The 23,488-nt window shown below is 43.3% G+C and overlaps 1 protein-coding gene across 3 annotated transcripts; it reads left to right on the forward strand.

Annotated features, from left to right (window-relative positions):
• Positions 1 to 291: 291 nt before the first annotated feature.
• On the forward strand, positions 292 to 23,488 carry LOC139294224 (serine/threonine-protein kinase 32C-like). 3 transcript variants are annotated; one of them, XM_070916069.1, is made up of 11 exons: positions 292 to 425; positions 8,716 to 8,889; positions 12,953 to 12,990; positions 14,126 to 14,215; positions 14,831 to 14,934; positions 15,051 to 15,167; positions 17,362 to 17,487; positions 17,841 to 17,969; positions 20,991 to 21,058; positions 23,287 to 23,386; positions 23,420 to 23,488. In XM_070916069.1, exons 1-11 carry the CDS (start codon positions 307 to 309, stop codon positions 23,486 to 23,488), a joined length of 1,134 nt encoding a protein of 377 aa, XP_070772170.1. In that variant the 5' UTR covers positions 292 to 306. The 3 variants fall into 3 exon arrangements, with proteins under 3 accessions (XP_070772170.1, XP_070772169.1, XP_070772171.1); XM_070916068.1 differs by having other exon boundaries at positions 23,287 to 23,488; XM_070916070.1 differs by lacking the exon at positions 14,126 to 14,215 and having other exon boundaries at positions 23,287 to 23,488.

The following is a 23,488-nucleotide window of genomic DNA, read 5'->3' on the forward strand; positions in this document are numbered from 1 at the left end:
AACGACCGCATTAATCAACAGCTGAAAGATGCTGTGGGCTATTTTGAAAACATATTTGATTTGCATAGCAGCGTGGCTGAAACTTGGCTCCGACACCTTAGCAGTGATGTAATCCTCGTTTCCCTGCCAATGCAATTTTTGCAATCAGATCTGTGTTCATTCGAGCGTGTTTATTTGTTATTTTATAAAATCTAATGTGCTTAATTTTGTCCATTTCTCTTTCTCTCCCCCCTCTCCCTCTTTTTCTCTCCATCCTGTCCTTGCTTGCTGCAGGTATGCATTGTGCAAAAGAGGGACACCGAGAAGATGTACGCCATGAAGTACATGAACAAACAGCAGTGCATAGAGAGAGATGAGGTCCGAAACGTCTTTAGAGAGCTTGAGATCCTACAGGAAATTGAACATGTTTTTTTAGTAAATCTCTGGTGACTATCCTATGTTTTTACACTTTCAATGTGGTCTGCGCTGCCTGTGTCGGTCGCCTGCTTTGTCTGTCTGTGCTTTTCTGTGTATTTATTCTCAATAGACAAGTGCATGCTCGCTCTCAGATCTGTTGCAGCCCTAAAATAGATCTTTGTGAATATTATGTTCCAAGTGTTGCATGCACTTTATCTTCTGCATTTGGCACTGAGTGGGAAAACAAAACAAAGTTTTGTTAGTTTCATTAAGGCTTGAAACAAATTTTGCTCCAGAAACCAAACCGCTATTAACTTATGAAACAATTAACACAGGAGAGATATTTTTGGATATTAATTTTGACTCTGAGCCCATGTAACACGCATTTGATAATTACTGTGGTTTGAAATGACCTCACTCTTCCCTTGAGTCTGATATGTGGGTGAACGGAGGCTGCTTTCATTATTCAACGCTCATCTCCGAGCGGGACACATTTCTAAATGTAATTGGGGACCTGGCACGGCATTCACGGCATATTACACAAAGCACTTCACTCCTCTGTAATTGGTGGAATGATATTGCACGTGCCTATCTTCGGAGCAATCGCCGGTGGAATATTTTGTTATTCCCGCATCCCATGATGGATCGATTATGTGGCGATAGTGAGCAGATGAACCAAGACAAAGTGGCGTCCCGGACTCGTTCCCTCACCAAGTTGTGAATGATTTAAGTTGAATCTACAGGATAATCTAGAGAAGCCACTCTACTAGAACAAACTGAGGGCATTTTAATGAGCGTACAGTAGTAGGTCTGTGTATTTTTTATAGTATAATTCCCTGCAGGAGTGTATGGCTGCCAAAGCCTTCTGTGTTCTAGTTTTCCATGTGCTGTGCTGCTCTCTCTCGCTCTCTCTCTCTATCTCTCTCTCTCTCTCTCATACTCTGCATCCAGCACTATTTCAAATGCCCATTAGTGACAAAAATGCTAAACTGTATCATTGCGGCTACGTGGGAACGAGAAGTTTCACTCTTCACACCTCCTTCCTCAGTTTTATGTCGGCTTCACAGAGATGCTCCAGAGAGGGCCCATCCATCTCACTGGGAGCATGTAAGAAAATGTGATCCTAGCCAGCTTCCCTCATACCAAGTGTGTAATTGTCACACACACACACACACACACACACACAAATAGTCCTAGTTGGTCTGTTGTGTGACATACCTCTAGTGACATCATATGCATGCAGAGACTTTTTGTTTGATTTGCCAAGGATTTGAGATGAGAGTGAAAACATTCAACAGCAACTGTTAATAAGCCACAGGACACACTGGCAGTGGTTTATATGAACAGTATCTTTGGTGGAAAGTAGTTCCAGCAACAACTGTTCATTGGGACAGGGATGTTGTTTCTGGAAAAGAAACATTGCTGTTGAATGTTTAAATAAGTTTGAACACCACAAACAAAAAATGTTATTCACCTCCATGGTACCCACTGGTGACAGAAATCTCTGAGATCTCAAAACCTGGACAACTAAAACATCTGTAAGTCTTTTTTTTTTTCTGCAGGTGGGTGTGGTGCTTGGACCCCGTTATACTTGCAGGTGTTTGGGTTTTTTTTTGATATTGGGAGGTGCAGACCCTTTCAAGAAGGAAAGATGTCTATGATTTTTTCGACATGAGTGTCTCCTAAAGGAAATATAATTGGCAGAAATGCTCAGTGTACCCTAATGGTACCCCAACAGTTTATATTTTTTGCGAAAGTTATCGCTGTTGAAGTTAAGGGCCTTAAGTCGGCTTCTCTGAACAGTAGTGTCCCCTTCCCTCATCGTCAGAGCTTGCCTGTTTGTATTTGGCTGGCCTTCTTGAAAAACATCGGGAAGCTGTCAAATCTGCATAACAAATAAAGCATCACAGTGACAGGTTGCAGAAACTGTTGCCATCAGATCGTGTGACGAGACAGAGATGCCATGTGAAAGCAGCTGGGTGTCTGGATGCAGCTGTTACTATACGAGTCCGTTGGTGTGGCACGCACAGACCCCGAACTTGGGCAGCTGTGTTGACGTTTTTGTGACGTTAGCATCACTCTGGTCCCATGCGAATCCACCAGAGACGGTGACGAAATGTGTAGAATAGCTTTGCTCCAGAACACCATTTGTGGTACCCTCATTGTGCAAACCTACCGTCAGGAGGTCAAGTGTGGAGCTGTTCCATCCTCACCAAGGAAATGGATTCATGCAGGACTGCTCTAAAGATCATCTGTGGGAACTAAAGCCTCTCGTGTTGAGCGTTCTCTCTGCACACACAAAAAAAAGTATAATTCGAGGAAAGTTTTGCTTTTTCTCCTCGAGCTGGAGAAAACAGTGAGACATGAAGGAAATCAATTTATAGCTTGAGTCTATGGTAAGGTATGGTTCCTTATTTCTGCCCCAGTTTACGCAGACACTTTGCGAGCGTCTGTGTGTGACAGCATTGTTATGTGTTGCACCTGTATGCAGCTCATGAGCTGTCTGCCTCATTTAGCTGCTGTTTGAGACAGCATCTCAGCCGACAAGTAATGAGATAGGACTGATGAGAACTCCGCTTCATCTTCCCATCGTCTCCCTTACTGTATAACAACTAGCAACCTAATTGGTTCACCGTGTGGGTATGCTGTTTGACCAATTCCCTGTTGATCAGACAGTTGCCAGTGTGCATAGGCTCGTCAAACAGAGCGTTACAAATTCTGGCGCTTGGCATTTGGGCACTTCGGCACATTTTTAATGGATGTGCGATAGACCAGCTGGGGTTTTTAGGGAACTGCCTTTTTTCAAAAGCAAACAAAACGTAAAAAGATGCAAGTCACGAGAAACACCAGGTTTGATAAAGCTTCAGAGGAGTCTTTTTTATTGATGCAGTGCCAGGAGGGAGCCAAAGAGACAGTCAGAGTCAGAGAGAATGTGGGAAAATACACCAAACAGCTGTCAGAGGAAGTAATGATTCCTGCAATCACGGGGGGGGGGGGGGCATCGCGTAGAGGATGGGTGCACAAGACAGCACTAAAAAAGTATTTGGCATTGATTTGTTTTGTCAAAAAAAGAGATGTGCAGACTAAGAGGATTTGTAAGGTTTTCCTCCAGCTCTTACCTACACACACAGACACACTTTCTGTCTCGACTTCACCGAAACATCCTGAATTTCCGCTGCTCCGTCCGTAGCTTCAGAGGAAATTCATTAGGAAGCAACCTTGTGAAAGCCCGCACTGAATCCCATCAGCATGGTAAAGGCTGCCTTTAAGCTGGGCGGATGTCAAGTTTGCAGCCCACAGTAATTGCTGCGACCATTCCCTCGCTGCATAGATATGATGTGTAGGAGTCGAGGGTACATTGAATGGATTACCTTGGAGGGGGAAAAATGAACTATCATCTGCTGCACACACCAAATCCACATAAATCCTTGTAAGGATTTGTGACACATGAGAAGACGCCGACTTCTTGTTTCCCCTCACATATGTTCGAAACCGCAAAGTGCAGGGGTCACCTCGCCCCACCGAGAAGCAGGGAGAGAAGAACCAGCATTAGGGCGCAGCGATGAATGTGATCCCCTTGGTCTACGGAGTATAGTACTTCATTATAAAAGCAAGTTTCGCCTCAAGCGTTACATCACAACAGATCACTCTCAAACAGCATCACCCGTTCTCCCTGAGGGCCCAGAGACGCAGCAGTGAATCATGGCCAAATGGACGCTGCCATGGCGCTGCTGAAAACAGCAGAGCGACGAGGGTAGTCGCAGCGAGTGTCGTCAAAGAGTTAGAGCTTTAAACACAGTCCCTTGGGATCGTCTTAAAGGATTTTAAAGGTTTCAAAACCAAAACAGGGGTGAGTCATCTGGAAGAGCGGTCTGTGGTGCTTTCCTTCTACTGTCCATCCCTTCATCAGCGTCCAAAAGTGAGCAAGAGGAGTGGTGAGGATGGATGTGCCGTGTTCAGCCTCCATTAGGAATATTGATTTCAGGCCGGGATGGAAGGTCTTGGGAGACTGTGGAACAAATTAGCCTCTACCCCCCCAGTCAGCAGTTATAACAAGCCCTGAGAGGGGGCTTAGCCTTAAATCATCCTCATAAAAAGCAAAATATGGGATCATTTCCAAAAGCGCAGGAGTCTGTTACTCTAATATGGCATTGTGAATCCACAGATTATTTTGCCCTGGAATTGCAGCCTTGAAGGACTTTTCTGAAACTGCCCCACACACTACTTTTAAAGAACTTTTTTGTAGGGCGCGGAAAGTGCACCTTGTGAAAGCAGGCCAGTGGAGGTGTTGTGTCTTAAGGCGACCGGCTGAAGGCCGCTGAGAGGAGACGCAGCGTTCACTCGCACCATTGTTGCAGGAATCCTCAGAGGAGCATGAGCGAGTGTCTCGTGATTGAGTCATGCAGCCAGTTCCAGCCAGCACATCTCTATCATCAACTTTATGTAGGCCATTGAAACTTTGCAGACCAACTCGAGCCAACAGAATCACAAGCTCTTGTTTCTCTCTCGCTTTTTCCTCAAAACTCTTCTCCTCTCGTGCTGTCCCTCTATTTCCCTCTCTCCTCCCTGCCTCCCAGGGCTCATTTGTCATTGTGGCCTGATTATTTCAGCCTGTTCCTTGTACTCCTTCCAGCCAGCTAACCTTCCTCCCTTAGTCGCTGTGACTGTCGCAGCCTAGTCCTGTCCTGGCCTTTCCACATGGCCTCCTCCTGGTTTTGGACAGTAACAGCTCTCCCAGACCCCAGATTACTGCCAGGCATTCACTGACGCTCAAGGGTTTGACCCGCAACTCCTCTGTGCTCATTATGAAGCACCACGCAATAAATTGTGTTCATTTTTCAATATCAAGAGCAACTGAGGGCACATTAAATGAGATTAGTGGTAAAATATTATTTGGACCGTTTACAGTGTCCCAGTGTGTGAAGTTCTATAACATAGATATAGAATAGCTGAAGCTGCGCTCAACATTTGTGCATTGACAATAGATGAAATGACTAATGTGAAAGGTGTCTCTTAAAGTGACAAACCCACAGAAAAATATTAACTCTGCAGTTTCCCACAGCTCTACTTAGCATAAAAGCTTCTTTCAGTTCATTGTTTTGGTTTTATAGGTTCAGTCCCACTTAGGTAGCTCTGTTTTCATCCATGGATACCAGTCAGTATCATCACTACAGCATCTCACGGCAGTTCATTTCAAATTTAAGTCATCTCAACTCAAGGCTGCATCTTGCATCACATGGTGGAGTGAAATTAACCAGCAAGCAGTTAGAACGCTTTCTACATTCAACGGCTCTTCAGGAGATTCAGAGCTACATTCTGGATCCAACAAACATGCTCCAGAAGTAGCCATAATGTGATCTCTTCTTTTTCCATGATTGACACAGATGATTGCTGGAAATACAAATGTCTCTTCTAGGCATTTGTTCTTATTGTCTCTGCCATATGCGGACAAAATTACCATCTTGAATGTAGATCACAACCTGTCACATTTCATCTCTCCTCTGTCCCCAATGTATACTGTCCCCTTACAGTAGATATGTCCTTGAATACCTGCATCTGGAATGATTTTTTCCTTACCCTCCTTAAGGGACAAGATGAGGAGCCTGGACATCTGGAAAGAGCTCGCAGTGGAACTCTTGTTCCTCTGTATAAAAAGCAGCCAGTTGAGGTTAGGATTCTTCCTTGACAACTCCTTGTAAAGGTATTCCGGGCATGTCCACCTGGGACGAGACCCAGGGGTAGACCCTGAGCATGCTGGACAGATTGTACATCTTATCTGGCCTAGCAACACCTTGGGATCCCCCAGGAACATGCTGGAGGACGTGGCTTGGGAAAGGGACACCTGGACTTTACACCACTTTGCTTAAGGCTGGAGTATGCTAGAGACTAACCGGTTCGTACAACATGTCGTTTGACGGTGTCAAAAGTTAATACCTGTTCCGCATGATGGGGTTTAGAGCTTGCGATCATAGAGAGTGATAAGACGCTATCATCCCTACAAATGGGCATAAGGGCACACACTTTCTCTCTTCAACAGCATTCATAGTGTTGCACTTGGTTGTACTCATGAAAAGTGATGGAAGTAGTTGTGTGAAATAGGAAAAAAGGGAGCTTGAGAAAGACCCTGTATACTTTGTTACTTCAAAACATTGGCAATTGCAACGGCAAGTTGGCTGACTTTCAGAAAGCACTTTGTCTGAAGTATACTGACCCCTTTAATCTGCTACCACGGTGACCAAGACCTGAATAATTGCCAGAAAACAGACGGAGGGATGGGTGGACTTGTATATTTCAAAACAAGTACCCTTTAACTAAAACTGTACTTGTCACTTTCCTGTCTTTTATTGTTTCACCAGTATTCCTTTCCACTCCCAGAGAGCAGAAGAGTCCTTTATTGGATTTAGGACTGTCAAATGGAGTGAAGTGTTCCCCCCAAAAAATGGGAAATAAAGTTGTTTGTGTTTCTTCTCTGTCCCATCCTTTGCAAGAGTCTTAAAGGTGACAAGGCTTGTCAGCGCTGGAGCTTTCATATGCTCCAGTTGTCGGCCCATATCTGACATCTCCTTGTCACCTCAGCGAAGGTGGGGAAGGAAGTGACAACCAGCCCGAGCTGCTGCAGCCTTTCTCCTAGGAGCCCAGATATTTCGGCAGCGGCACGGGAAGACTGCCTTGTGGACCACTGAGATAGCGTGTGCCGCCTCAGAGGAAGCTCATCTGTCAACTGGATACTGGGAATCAGACTGTGACAATGAGGTGATAAAAAGGTGACAGTGAGGAATCCCTGCCAGCAGCAAACAACATCCTGGGGCCGACCATCTGCCGAGGCGGCTCTGTGTTTTAATAGTGAGGCTGATCTTTGAAGGGTCAGGGCGGGTTGGTTTACTGTGTCTGATATAGGTGGCTCTACTGTCATTTCCTATTGAGTGCATGTTACAGGACTGCCTTGCCGCAGTAGTGGCAGGGTGTCTAATGAGACAGAGGAAAAGTGGGTGATGGTAGTACAACCTTCGTGCAAGATCGTGCAAGAAGTTTTTTCTTTGTCTTGCAATTGAGGCTCATAATCTAATGCATCAGGGAAGAACGCTACAGTATGTGTTGTTTTGTGTTCACTGAGTCAATAGAGTGTGCTTTCTGCCCATTATCTATCCTATCACATGAAAGTCTAGGCCATTTCATCAATTAATCTACGCAGTGTATTAGGAGAAGAGAAAGACCAAACCGTACTGCAAACGGGCTTTCTTTTCTTCTGTGGCAGAACCACCAATCTGTGGATGAGATGGAATGAGTTTCGCTCTGCAGCAAACAGGCCCCATTTCTCACTTATAGAGAGGCAGGAAATTGCACCTGAATAGGACCAATCAGAATGTCCCCCTGGGTGTTCAGGGCCAAGCCTGAAGATACAGAGGGAACCTGCAGCTATAATAAAAGAAGTAATACCACCACAGTATCAGAGCTTTAATGGGAAAATAAAGAATTGGCTCAGTAGCAACCACATTAAACCGAGTTTGATAGGAGAAATCACTAAGGCTCAGTTTGTTTTCCCTCCTCCGCTGCAAAATGACATGGGGGGCCTATTAAGATATTATTCTGCCTTTTCTTTTTTTTTCTTTTTTTCATAGATGAGATATTAAATTCTGTTGTACAAAAACAGTTTGTTCACCCGTGTGGCTTAATGTTTTGTTCAGTGTCTGGGGCAGAAATTGTGGAGCGGAGTGTTACAAATCCCCACCCAGATCACTGAGAGGCTGTGCTTTAATTTGATGTGCATGATTAGTAAGCCTGATTGACAAAATATGTTTAGCGGACCACGAGCAGCCTTCAATTAAGTCGAATCAAGCAAAGATGGGCTGCTTTCAAGATTTAATTCGACAGTAACTTCCTCTCTTTTTGCATTCCTTCAGATATGTGGCATGTTGTGAGGGTAGTGATGGGTGTTCTATTATTATTATATCTATGACCTTCCAATGTGCATGTTCAAAGCCTGCCTCAAGCATTGACATACATATTATGCAATATGCATGAATGTTGCTGATTCAAAGGTATTTGCTTAGGTACAAGACAGATACAGATGCATGAATAGGGCATGTTTTCCTGTGGTTGCACGTAGATATGGCTTTCTACCATGTGTGTCCTTGTGTTTGTATAAACAGGCATGTGTGTCTGCAGATATAACACATGCAATGTACTTTGTTTACTGCATGCAGGAGCATATAAGGCCCTATACTGTGTGTGCTTCTTGTGTCTGTGCTCGGTCAGTTTGCATAGATTTTCTTTCCACACTGGACAGTGAGTGAGCACTGTGTCCTCCCCCGGTCCCAGGTACTCCTTCCAGGATGAAGAGGACATGTTCATGGTGGTGGACCTCCTGCTGGGAGGAGATCTGCGCTACCACCTGCAGCAGAGCGTCCAGTTCAGCGAGGACGCCGTCAAACTCTACCTCTGTGAGATGACACTGGCGCTCGACTACCTGCAGAACCAGCACATCATCCATAGGTAACGCGTTCCTCTTTTTCATTTCCTCAGCTCAGGTCTCCAAAACGTCCTTCCACTATGTTAACCAGCTAGTTTCTGACTCTGTGCCCTGCAGGTAGCATACAGTGGGCTTATCAGAATTTGTTCAGGTGAAAACGGCTGCCTGCTGCATCTGGAAACAACTGATGAGAGCTGTGAGACTAAAATTTGCTGAGGGAAACTGTAACTTGTGACTTATTGATCTGTTTTGTAGACAAAAGTCATGGTAGTATGGATTCTTTTAGGTCCTCGTTGTTGAAGTTTTACACCGGACAAAGTGACTTAAACATTAAATACAATGTCATTGCCGATGTGGGACCAGACGCCTTATTGTCTGGGTTTTGATCCAATCTTCAAAACAGCAGATCAGAGAGAGACAGACACGTTAAACACCCAAACACACCCATAGTGTTCGTATCCACAATACTTATAATGATTTTCAAATACACCAAAAGCACCAGTGTCAGTGCCATTACATCATTATAGTTTCTTTCATCAAATAGACTAAAACCACAGTTTCAAGTTCAAAGGCTAGAATTCCTCCTGCATTGAAACAACTCTGAAGATCAACTCAAGGTTGTGTCTCCGACTTTTAGTATTCAGGAGGTTTTCGTCATTGTGTTCAGCTCCTCCGGCTTGCGGCGTTATTGTCGATGATTTATGAATGCAATGATTCACTCTTCAGAGTGGAACTCGAACGCCAAAATGAATTCAAGTCAAAGTCGAGCGTATTTTCTTTACATCGCGACGTGTTATCTCCTCTCCATATACTGCAATCATCTTTTTCCTTTGTGTAAGCACTCTTCGTGTCAGAACCACAGAGTCGCAGTGCCTTTCAAACTAGCTTTATATGCAGTTCTTTGTGCTGTAAACATGACTCAGGTGTGTTAGTATAGATGTATATATATATATATTTACAGCCACCTTTATCATGTCCTGTTGACTAATCCACCTGCTTGATCTCAGCATTCTGTCAGATGACACTGCATTATTCTTCATGCATGGACTACAGCTACAGAGAAAGGGCAGTAGAAAGGGTTAGTCATGCTTTTATTTTGGAAAGTGTGCCCTTTACATGTTCTCGATTTCGCACCATTTTTAACCTCCTGTTGTATCCGTGCACTCACAATCACTCTGTCCAAACTCTGTTTTTAAGAGTAGAAGTATCAACATAGATGACCACACATGCGGGAGGAGCCTTATACAAGCAGACTGTGTGAAGGCTTTTTTCATACAGTTTTCATTGAGTCTTGGTGTGGGCTGAAGGTATTACTTATCTAGGCATTTGGGCATCCTTGTTTTTTTATTTACGTTACTTTATATCTATATAAAGATAGCCCTCGTGTGTTCCTGTAATTGTTACCATCCATCATCTTCAACGAGGGTGGACTCGCTGTCCGCAGCTTTTTGTCCAAATATGCTGAGCGCAGCAGTTTGCGTCTGTGCAGTCCAGTAAGTGAAAGAGCTGGATCCCTGCAGACGGCTGATTTAGTGCCGCAGACGGCTGAAAAACAGTTTGCACCTCGTTCAAAACCTCGTTGGTGCTGCATTTCTTCCTTCAAACAACAGTATACTGTCTGTGTGTGTGTGTGTGTGTGTGTGTGTGTGTGTGTGTGTGTGTGTGTCTAGTTGTGCAGTTTTGTATGTCTGTGGACAGTGAAGCCTGTGTTCTCTGATTTACCTACACATTCAGCACAGTATCAACAAAAACTTGTGAAACTTATGAAGCACCTTGCCTGCAAATGTGTAAATCCAGGTGTCTTAGTAAAATGAACTAATTGAAAATACATAAAGAAGCTCTGCATAAGTGTTAAAAGAAAGACATTTTGTGAAATACCGAGGGTTAGCATAGCATGTTTTATCTTATTTGTTTATTCTGTATACAAACGGGGGGGTTAGAACTATTTCTTGGCTCGGAGCAGTAACTTCCTGGCATCCTCCAGCACGGCTCATTGGTAGTTAGTGGTATCGATCTTCTCATCTAGCAAGAAAGCGAATAAGTGTGTGTTCCAAAATGATCCCTGTTATTAAAAGCAAAACATTACCACATAAAAAACGCATTAGGCGCCATATACTGCATACTGTGTATGGAATTAGATTTTTATATGTACATCATTCTACAAATGTTTACCCACACAGGTGGATTTACAGTAAGCTGCTTGAGTGTATGCGCCTGCATTATACAGATTGACATATCGTATCACATTTCTCATGAGTTCCATGTATTATATAACATTACAAGCGTGTGTGATGCAGTGTAAATCCAGCGAGTCAGTCACTCTCCCACGTTTCACTACACCACAGGTAGCGACTGTCTCTTGTTTTCCCCCCCAGTCTAGTTGGCAAAGACGTCTGTGATGTACATTTCAGAACTGCCATTAGAAGTAGGTGACAGATGCTGCCTATGTGTGCCGGGGTTTTTTTTTTTTCTCTCAATGTTTTTTTTCACCCTCTCCTTGACATCAACTGTTCTGCCTTTGACACAATTGTGTCTGCTCTCGGAGCCGTAATCCAATCCCTGGGTATCCATGGCCGTCCCCAGCTCTACAATTTTGTTCCACCCTGTAAGTTTTTGACAGGAGAATACTATACAATTATTTTGTTGCACCAACTGAAGGAAGAAGGGTCTCCGGTCTCCTAGCAACAGTCATCTGCCACTATGCCCAAGGAGGTAAAATTGGTCCTATGAGAAGAAGGGAAGTAGAAGTGGAGAGTCCTTTTTCCTGTCTCTCCTCCTCTCTTTTGTTTTCCTCTCTGCACAGACCAACAGATTGCTTCATCTGTCTCCATCATACCTTCAACATGTTAAAACTGCTGCTCGTCAGATCACCTCACCCAGGCGGCCTGTTCCTGCACAAAATCAGAATTCACTTTACATGCCGTTTAATGTTGGTTTCTCTGCTTGCTGCAAATTGAGTTCAGCGTTGAGTGAATTTTTGTACATCAAACAAAATGGCACGCCGCTGTAGCTGGCACTCGTATCAGGATTCTTCCTGTGGACATGTATGTAATTCCCTCCAGCCTCGCACTGCTGCATCAGTCCACTCCACCACTCCCCTTCAAGAGTTTTGGCAGATGATATTAGCATCAGCTTAGCATTGCATAGCCTCAGTTGAACAAAGGCGTCCTATGGGAAGTGTAGATGCTCTCTGCGGACCGTGTGTATTCTCCACACCAGCGTGACGTGCGGCATAATTAAATAAGCTGTGTGCACTCTGTTAATTGCCTGCGGAGGGCTTGGAGGAAATGTCGAGATGTGTGTGTGTGTGTGTGTGTGTGTGTGTGCACGGGTGTAAGTGTGTGCCCCAATGTGTCCGTTGCATGGGTGCCCGGTGTACTAAGCATGTGCAGACAAACCTGAGAGAGCCTCCAGGGGGGATCGGTGATGGTTGTGTGCTCATGTGCTCTGGCAACGTTTGAAATGCAGGGAATGAGAATTGTCTCACTGACACACACACACAAGCACGCACACACACATGCACAAATTTAACATGTTGCAACAACATGTAATTCACACAGCCGCCAAACACCTCCTACAGGCTTTTGCATCCACACATACTGTACACATCTAATCTCAGTCTTTCCCACCTGGCCACAGACACTATGCACTATTACACTGTTTGTGATTTAACAGAGAATTATAGGGAGAGATTATGCATTTAGTAAAAGTGTTCAGATTCGGGGTATTTGCTAACAGCAACAGTTCATTAGTGTTTCCAGCCGCCTATTTTCATGCCCATTTTCAGGAGAAATAAAACAACTCTGGCACAAATAAAAGGAGTGGAGATGCCGGAAATTCTGGGAAGAAGCAAGTTTTTACAATTGGCTAAAGAGGAAAAGTTGATATACTGATAAATCATGATGTAGATGAAGCATGTGACTTAAATGTCCAGTGACAATGGACCTCCCTCATGTTAATACATGAAACAAACCTGACTAATGTTAGGGCTGAGATGGTTAGGACTAAAATTAGGGTGCTTTTCTGTATTAAGGTGATTTACGTGACGAACCTTTTTTTGATCTGAGTGTCTTGTCTCCTTTTTAGAGATGTCAAGCCGGACAACATCCTGTTGGATGAGCAAGGTAAGAGTGTGAACCATTGACTTTGTGTGTGTGAGTGTGTGTGCGCAGCAGATGAGTTCAATAATACTCAGCCTTTATTTTAGCCTACGTGGACAGGAAGGGGGAGCACACCTTCAAACGTCTTTGTCAGAACTGATTTCACAAGCAATCTGGACAATACTGATGGTCTCGGATCAGCCTCCAATTTAATAACCAAGGGGGCAGCACAAGGCTCTGTGCTCGGTCCATTATTATTATATTACTCCAACACAGACTGTGGTATCTATTTTTATGCAGATGAACAATCTCATATGCTCGCCCCACCCACCTCAAACCACGTCTAGATTACAGACCTCTCTGCAGAACCTCAGACTTCTTTCTATCCACCTTAAAACAACTTGATGCAGTTTACCACATTCAGTCGTTTCTGAGTCACTGTGTCATTTTTGTTTAGAACTGTCTCCTACTAAAGCTGCCTCGGTACAGTACATCTCTTCTCAAATTTACCACCACTGTTCATCAGAGCAGATCCCAGGACTGCTCTGGCTAACTCTTGATGCCCCACCAGTGAATACTGAACTTAAAACCTCAACATCTCATCCCATTGGATGAATTTTAACGTGCAATTTTGGAACTCTTTAGGGATGTCTGTTGTTTTTTCTGATGCTGTGTTTATACGCCTGTTTGTCTCATCTCTGCTCTAATCAGGTTTTCTTGCTAAACAGATCTTGATCTCAATGAGATTATCTGATTAAGTAAAGGTTATATGTAAATATGGCCGTGAAGCATCTGTATGTGTATATGTGTCATGTTTCTAAGTGTCTGTGTGATCAGGGAAAAGCAGAAGGTACGTAACAGTCGAAAACCTTTTTAAGTGCACAGTGTACACACACACACACAGCAGTGAGTTCATTGTGACAAGTAGGGCACAAAAATGACCCTGCAAGCTACTAATGAATCACAACGGTAACAAGGTCAGAGGAGTCAGGGATGTGAGCCTGACACGCGAAACCGCAAGGACACATCGATCCAGTTTACTGAAATGTCAGATTTTGCCGTCACTCGTTTCATTTTGAAATGTTTTCCTTTTCATGCCATCAGAGGAATGTGTTTACCAAATGTTGGATGGACTTTCATTTCGATTTTGTGATCTCAGGTCACGCTCACCTGACGGACTTCAACATCGCGACGATAATAAAGGACGGGGAGAGAGCCACGGCCTTGGCTGGAACGAAGCCCTACATGGGTAACTTTGCTTTGCAGCTGCATCACAGCCATCTTGCCATTATGCAAATACATATCCTTACTGGGCAAAAAGAAGGGTGGTAAGGAAAAGGTTGTTGTGTTCTTGCCGTTGGAGGAGTGAGTAATGTCACTTTTAAAAGTAATAGTCTAGAATTGTAAATGTGATCTCTGTGACACGGTAAACATTCCAAAATGCTCAAATGTCCTTTAGAAGAGACGGTTTAGTTAATTTTCACAAACTGTTTCTGACATTTTTAGGGAGATAACCTCAGTAAGATGTGACTTGTTAATTGTAAGCATGTGGCAAGCTTTTACTGTAGCAGATAGTGCTGCTAGAAGGTACTAGACTCAGATTTCTGCTGATTTCTGAACACCCTCATCACTTAAGAGGCACTTGTATGAACATAATTATAGAAATTACAGATCTTGCGTTTATTTGTGAAAACTTGAGGCAAAAAAAAAAAAATGCAAAAATGTCCCACCTTGTCTCGTGATTACGTTGCACAGCTGAGGGGACGTGAACAGTCTGACATTTTGCAAAGGAACACACGCTTCTTTTTGCCACATGTACAGGCAGCGGTTTGAAAAGCTCTTTCTTCTCCGTTTGCGCTTTCAGCCCCAGAGATCTTCCAGTCTTTTGTAAGTGGAGGGACGGGCTACGCCTTTGAAGTAGACTGGTGGTCACTAGGGGTGACGGCCTTCGAAGTGCTGCGCGGATGGGTGAGGAATGACGGGAGTTTGAGTTTTTATGTTATTAGGTTGCAAAAACTGAGCTTCCCTCCATTCATCCACATTTCTTTCTTGTTCTCTCTCTTGTCATCCTCTTTCCACAACAGAGGCCCTACGAAATACATGCCAGTAACTCAGTGGAGTCCCTGATTCAGCTCTTCAGTACAGTCAGTGTCCAGTACAACCCAGCCTGGCCCAAGGACCTGGTCTCCCTCTTGAGGAAGGTGAGTTGGATTGACCACTGAATTTAAAACCTGGAGATCTTTTCCCACTGAGAGATACAACTCAAGGTTGGAACTGCAAAGATTTAATGAAAGACAGTTGGAGTTGCCCCTATCAGGGTCTTTTTTTTTTCTTATTCATGATAATCTGGTTTTAGAACATTTTTATGATGGATATCAGTTTCTATATTTTTTGCGTCCAGCACCTTCATGTCACCAGGTGGCTAAACTGGATTTATTTTACCCCAAATATCCTAAAAAAATCTTTTTCAGAGCTGAAACAACGAGTTGATTGATTGCAGTGTATCTTAATTGAATGAGTTTCAGGTTACATTTCTGTTAAAGTAAAATCTACGTAAATTGAACCCTGACCCCTCTGAAAGAGGAGCAGGTGGGACGGAGAGCCGGGATATCGAGGTGAGATTACATGTTGAGGTAAAAAGCGGTGAAGCCGCAGAAACAGAGGATGCAGGTACTGTAGGGGGACTGGAGCTGGAGGGAGGGAGGGAGGGAGGGAGGATGAGCCGAGACCCTCAGGGCAAAGGAGAAGAAAAACGACAGATGGGAATCTGAGGGATGGAAGCACAGAAACAAAGCAAGTGTGTGTGTGTGTGTGTGTCAACCAGTGTATTAATAATATAATATTTGTCATAACAAGTAATTTAACATCATATTGAGGCTTAAAATGTTCTTTTCTAACACGTGAAAATCTGCCAATTTCTTGAATCAGACTCATTTTCTCTGTAATAATAGTCTACCTTATTCTGCTTTGTGTCAACATGTTGTCATTTGAACAAGTGAAACTGTGCTGGAAAACAAATGATCACGTCCCCTCTGGCAGTATTTCTTAAGTCGTTTTAAGACAGGGTTTTGCAGTGAGAATAAAAACCCGTGGCTTGTTAAGAAGGATATTTTTTTGGCAGAGTGTAAGTGTGAGCATGAGTGCGTGCATGTGTTGTGTGTCTGAGTGACTGAGTGTTCTGGATGGAGCGTTGGTCTCTTCCGCTCTGCTGCTGATCGATTACCGTGTCTGGACTCCACCGAGACAGACCTAACCGGCCCTGTGGGAGAAAACTGAATCAACCTGTGACCAAAGGAAGAAAATAAAGCACAGGGGGAGAGTTAACATGGCAACAAAAGCCACATCCCATTAGCATTTCCAATGTTCACCCCGAGGAGAGAAGTTAAACAGATGGCATTCCATTAAAAACACAACTGTATCAGCACCAGGTTTTTATTTCCGCTCTAGAATTAGTGACTCCACTCGTGTGTGGCATTCGTCTGTCTTGATCGGTGCGACAATTTTGATTCAAATCCGGTGGAGTGGCTGATTTGACTAACAGTGCCCCCTGTTGGTCACTACATCAGTAAGGGCTTGAATTTGTCTAGTATTCATAATAAAGTTTGGTGGCAACCTAATTATGCAGATATTAAATAAATAAATAGGTATTGGATGAGTCAGAATTACTTTGTCTAGCTAACAGAAGTTAACTGGCTAAATTTGGTAGCCTGAGCCGGCTGCTCTAACATGAGGCGGGGGGACAGGGACTGGTGGCAACACTGCTGTCCTAAAACGAAATAACAAAAGACTTTTGAAAAGGGGCTTTTTAAAATAACAATTTCTACGATAAAATAAGAGTGAGTACTTCAAAATAACGAGGCTGAATTTGAATGATTTCCAACGTATGTGTAAACTTCTACTTCAAATGAAGAATAATGAAAAGAACAGAAATATCTCCAATATGAAAAGAAACTATTTGGCAGTATTATTATCAAGAAGTCTGAATTTAAACAGAAGTTGTTTCTTTTTCTTTTTTTCATGGCAAGATAGTTTCAGGGAAGTAAAGAAGGATTATAAATTTAACAGAATATTTTTGGCTCCTTGTTATGTTCACCTCACCTAGCCCAGCCACATGCACTGGCTCCACATCTTTTTTTTTTCTTTTTTTTTTTTTTTTGTGAGCTGCTCTTTCTGCACGGTAAAAAGGAAAGAAACCATCAAATTGATTTCTATTTTTCACCCACAAATTTGTCGAGTTCATTCCACCTCCCAGAGGGACGAGCCTGGCTGTGGGTGAGGAGAGAAGTTGTGAAGGTGATATTGCTACTCGGGAGGTGACATGCGCGTGTGTGTGTGTGTGTGTGTGTGTGTGTGTGTGTGCGTGTGTGTGTGTCTCCGTCCGTTCCTTCCTTCCAGCTACTGACAGTGAACCCAGAGCATCGTTTCTCCAGCCTGTCTGACATGCAGACATCTCCCTACCTCGCTGACGTCAACTGGGATGCCGTGTTCGAGAAGAAGATGGAGGCCGGATTTGTCCCTAATGTTAGTGTGAAGCGACCGGATATTAACACACACACACACACGCACGCATACCCACATACAATAAACACTCGAAAGCACGCACTAGCACTCCTTATGTTTGCTGATCGTAATGAGCATGTGTAGCAACTAAATAATGCAGCAGGAACTGAATGCAGCTATTTCACCAGCGTGTGCGTACACATGGACCTACAGCACATTACTGAGCGCATGTGTTAGTGTTATCCAGGGCGTTCAGTTCAGCGTGCGCTCTGCATTTGTTCACTCTGTGGCTCTGTGTGTACCGCAGATGATTTATGAACCCGCGTGTGAGTGTTTGCGTTTCTAATTACCTCGTCTGCATCTCCCTCCTACAGAAAGGGCGCCTCCACTGCGACCCCACCTTTGAGCTGGAGGAGATGATCCTGGAGTCTCGCCCCCTTCACAAGAAGAAGAAGAGGCTGGCCAAGAACCGGTCTCGAGACAACAGCAAGGATTCTCAGTCCGTGAGTGACGTCGTCCCCTGCACCCAGAGATCTACTGGTTATACTGGAGTTGTCTGGATGTAATAACAGCCTTTATTTAGAATAAAAAGACACAGTTGTAGCTTATTTACATTGTTGATCCTGATGTTTTCGCAATCCAGCATCCCTAATACTAATATAACTAACCCACTAAGATGGAGACAGGTATTCGATGTCAGACCTACAAAATATTGTAAGCAAAGAACGAAGAAATGTTCCCACGAAAAATGACAAGCAAGACATCAGGAGTGATAATCTGCAACATCTTTCATATTTTAGCTTCAGATAGCTTCAGTATAACCGCAGCATTAAAAGCATCATGTTCCGTTGAGGAGGAGGATTTGGGAGCTGTGAGGATGAAGGTGGAATTCAAGATGTCACTGCATCTGTTAAAAGGCCCTTATTCCCTTTGATGATAGAAGGGGCTATTTTTATCCCTTTTCACATTTAAAAGGGTTATTTTCCGTTACACAATGTTGTGATTTGCTGTTTCTGTGTTAATTTGGTCTTTGTAGCCTCGTACAGATCAGATTAATGTTGCTTTCAGTATGTAGGTGCTAAAAGCAAACGATTATAAAGAGGACACCACACGGGTCTGACAGTGCTGGGGGTAACTGTAACACATGACAGTAATATATTACTTTTAGCAGACATTTAGTAATAGCTTATAACGCGTTATTAATAGGATTTTGGTAATATTGTTACATTTACTATGTCAAGTAACGCGTTACCAGCCGAAGAATTCATCCACTCTGCGCCATTTCCGCCAGTGCGCCAGCAGAAAGAAATGTGTATACTCCCATTACGTTCCGTTTATACATATTAATTATATACATAATAATTATACAACTCCTATAGCGCAAAACAATATTAGATTTGTCCTTTGTCTTGCTTGCCCCCCTCATGTCCAAGGCTATTCGTTTATTTAAAAGGGTCTAGGCTATTTAATTGTTCGATATCATCACACTATTGTTAATATAGCTAAGCAGGTGATTTTAATACAAAGTGGTAACCGCTGCTTGTGAATGCGTGATTGGGCCAGATCTCCTCAGTAGGCTACACAACATCGCCCACCACTGGATTTGTAATGAACTGCAATAAACTTCTGCGCTTTGATTACCCACTGCGAAACGACCTCACCCTCCTCCGTTTTCTGATGCCAAGTCCAACGTCCGCGGTTATTTTAGGGAAAGTAACGCAAAAGTGGCGTAATCAGTTACTCTGACACAGGCAGTAATATTGTATTGTAAAGTAACTTACTACTTTCAAATGAAAGTATTATGTAATGTATTACATTTTGAAAGTAACTTGCCCAACGCTGGTGTCTGAGCAGCGTATAACCTGCAGCATAGGCGTATTACTCATAGATACTGCACACATGAAGAGGCAGGGACAGTCCTGGATAACAATGCAGCTCAGGTTTACCTCAGTCTGTCAGTTCCCGTCAAAACTGCATATTTTTAGATTGGCGGTGAGCCAAATCCCTGCATGTTTTTCTTCCTCAGCTGTTGTGAATTATCTCTGTTCTCAGCACAGCAGACAAAATGATTTTTCTCTCTGTTTTAAAATAGACTCTATACTGAACAGGGGGAAAGAAAGATTATTACAGCCGGAGATACCAGTCAAAATGATTATACCAAAACAAAAGGATTTGGGGATTTATGGAATAGTTCTTCCTCACTTGTTCGAGTTAGATGAGAAGATCGATACCACTCTCACGTCTGTCCGTTTCAATATGTAGCTGGAGCCGGCAGCCCATTAGCTTAGCTTAGCATAGAGGCGTTTGTGAAAGCCATACAGAAACCAGCAATTCACCAAGTTCATGGAGAAAAAATGGTAAAGAGTTATTTTTTTCTACACTTGGGGTACAAAGATAGCGAGATACCATGTGGGATTTTTGTTACCTTTGCACACAGCCAGGCTCGCTGTTTCCGTCTGTTTTCAGTCTTTAATGCTAAGCTAAGCTGCCGGCTCCAGCTACATGTTTGCCGTAAAGATGTGAGAGCGGTATCTATCTTCTCATCCAACTCTCGCCAAGAAAGCAAATTGTGGAAATTCCAAAATTGTGGAACTATTCCTCATCAAGCACAAAACGTTTGCTGGTTTTAGCTTCGGACATCTCTACACTTTCTTAATTGATAATGAATATAAGGGTTAGTTTCAGCTCTAACTGTATTTATTCCATCCTGAACAATGGGAGAAAGAATATCACAGAAGGGTATACAAAATCATTTTGTCTTCTCATTAAAAACCCTCATTTTTGTGTAGAAATGAATGACATACTTAACACGATGGAGCCTGGAGCCCTGCCGCTGGTTCCCTGGATCACATTGTATTTACAGTACTGGAGTCTCTTTGTCTCTTCTGCCTTGTTGTGTTTGATTGAGAAATTATTTACCACAGACAGGAGGTATCCTCTCTGTATTTATGAGAAGCAGCCTGTTCCCATCAGACAGTCATCATGACATCAGTGTTATTAACGTCAGTCCTGTGTGTGTGTGTGTGTGTGTGTCACGTATTATCAGCGCTGATCAGGGTGTGCAAGGAGTGTGTACCTCTAACAGTAGCAGGGTTATGAGACTTGGTGTCTGTGTGTGTAGCACATACGTACGTGTGTGTGTGTGTGTGTGTGTGTGTGTGTGTGTGTGTGCGCGCGCCTGCTTGTGTGTGCTCATACTGCGTTATTACCAAGATTATTAAATTATGAATCCTTCACTGCTGTTGTCATGGCCTCAAGTGCTTTCGGAAATATGAGCTTCTATTTTTGTCTCGGGCCAAACATCCAATTTGAGGAGGGCTCACAAACAATTCATGACTTTGTTTAAAAAAAAAAAGAAAAGAGCAACGGAGGATGAAAAGGAAATGAGGAAAAAGACATTTTCACCTCAGAGGTCGTCCAGTTGACGGATTGAAGCTGACGTAAAGTTTCTTAATGACGATAACGAGGTTGATGTTGGCGTGGAAGATGGTGATGATGATGTTTTGTCTGTTGACTGCCTGCAGGAGAATGACTACCTACAGGAGTGCCTTGAAGTGGTGCAGCAAGAGTTCATGATCTTCAACCGTGAGAAGTAAGAGAACATGAGAGCAGCAGACCATCTATAACACGAGCTAAAAGCAGAGGGTTCTGTTCGGTTATTCAACAGTGACGCACCAACGCAGAGAGGACGTTAAGCATGCTGCTGCACCAAAAGCAAATGACAAAATGCTGCTAGAACTGCGCCTAATGTTTGATTATTTTAAGCAAAAGAAATGCGGCTCGGTTTGTGTTCTCAGGTGTCTTTATGGGTGCATGGGAACAAAAAACAAGGTCATCACGGATGTATGACAAGGCGATGCTATGATATTAACATCTCATTGCATTAGTATTGGACTTCGTCCTTCTGTGCCCTTTTCCTTAACTGAAAGTAAACACAGTGAGACTTTGTCTTTCCTCTTAAAGGGAAACTCTGTTGGTTAGAACTTTTGTAGCTGTGCACTCACCAGAGTGACTGCTGAGATCTCACGATGCAGCAACGCCTCTAACAGGTGAAACAGGGCAGGAAACACCAGTGTTCAGACAACCCTGGTTTTAAACAAATCAACAGGTTTGCCAGATTTGCTTCCACTTCATTTAATGTCACTAATAGTCCTTCATAGCACAGGAAAACTGTTACTGTGTCTCAATTCCATACTGCATACTAATTGTATAAAGTATATACTATATACTTATCTTTATAGTAGCATAGTTTAATGCAGTTAGTATACAAGAAATAAACATACTTAACTGTAATAAGTGGAACACAATATGTGCACTGTGCAAAAGGCATTCCAACTGACTAGAACGCCTCTGCTAATTAAACTTTAAACATGTTTTTTTTTTCTGAAATGTTCCTGCAGCTGGTTCACCACCATCCACATTTAGATCTAGTTCTAAGATCTAAGAAGCTCTTCTATTTCCTTTGTGCATTGCGTTGTGGATGAGTAGTGTACATAGTAGTGCACGCTCAAATAATCGAGGGTTTTTTAGTACATATACTGACTTTTTTGCGTTCACTTTTGTTTGTTTTCCAGCGTGAACACACTACTGTACAAAGTCAAAAGCCTGCTTGCTTAGAATTCGTTTGCGGCACAGCTTATGAGAGCGCGCAACTATGAAAAGTGCAGCGGGTCAAAGTTGAACCAGGAAGTAGAAAGTGGATGTTGACATTGACCGGTGTAGGTTATAAGTTTGGCTAACCTGTCCCATCCCATTCGTTGACTTCTTTGCTGTGTTCCCAGCTCTCAGCAGTTACTTTGGGAAGTACAATGTAGTTATAACTTCTAGAAATGATGATCAGATCTACGAAAATAATTGTGCCAAAACCGCATTTTCCTTTAAAAACAAAATCCTCTCAAAAGGTTCACAATGAATGCCTTTATTTGTAACGAAGAGCTTGAATAATACATCTCCCCCCGCTGTCACCTGCATTTACACCATGACTGGGACTAAAGCACGGATGAATGTGGAGCATCGCTGTGCTAAATCGCTGAGGGAACACCGTCAGGAGATGAGGAAAGTTAAGAACTTGTATCAGCTGCAGTATGTGAAGAGGCACAGCAAATAAAACCAAACCATAGAGCATGCAGTGTGTCTTGATAAAGCCACTGGTGTGGGTAAACACTCAGCTCACAGGAGAGGACTGAATATTATTCCAAATGACTTGACAGAAGGCTTTTTAAGAGCCCACCCTGCTGTGGCTAAATATAATGCACCTAATCTGTTGTACATGTCAGTAAAACACACACACACAGTGCATCGTAAATAAAGACTGTGGGCTCCATATATCGTTGAATATGTGTCCTCTCTGCAATGTAAAGGGAGGAATATTGGTTCTGTTCTGCTCTAAATGATGGCCTCATTTATTATTGACCAGGTCCTGCCTCTGCAGCGCTACTGAAATCCTTCTGTTTGGCAAATGTCTTATTATATCCTATTGCTCTAATTAATGGCAATCTACTTCTATTTATAATGGAGGGCGTAATATCTAGAATTATGCACAGCAGAGGCGAGTACTATATAATAGACTCAAGGCCTCTCATTACATTCGACTGCTAGCTAGTTTCTTTCTGTGTTTGTGTTTCATTTTACTGCTTTTCTGAGGACCTAATGTGCTGACAAGGGTAGAAAAACAAGGAAAATACTCAGAAAAACAGGAAGTTTGCCTGATTTATAGGTTAAAATTAGAATTAGATTCAGGGGTTTACATATGATGTATGTATGCCTCTACTGTAAGTATTAATATATATGTGTGTGTCTATGTGTGTCCATCTGTCTCAGGTTGAAAAGGCGTCAGGAGGAGGGTCCGTCAGAGGCCGGGGGTGATGATGCCAGCAGGGACGGGGACGGGGAGGCCGAAGCCGGGGCCACCGACGACGACGCGCCCGACCCAGAACCGGAGCCCGATCCCGAGCCGGAGCCTGAGTCCTCCTCCAAACTGAGCATGTGCGGCTCGGTCTGCTCCTCCCCCGGCAGCTGCTAG

This window comes from Enoplosus armatus, chromosome 12, assembly GCF_043641665.1.
Source record: "Enoplosus armatus isolate fEnoArm2 chromosome 12, fEnoArm2.hap1, whole genome shotgun sequence".
Taxonomy (NCBI): Eukaryota; Metazoa; Chordata; class Actinopteri; order Centrarchiformes; family Enoplosidae; genus Enoplosus; species Enoplosus armatus.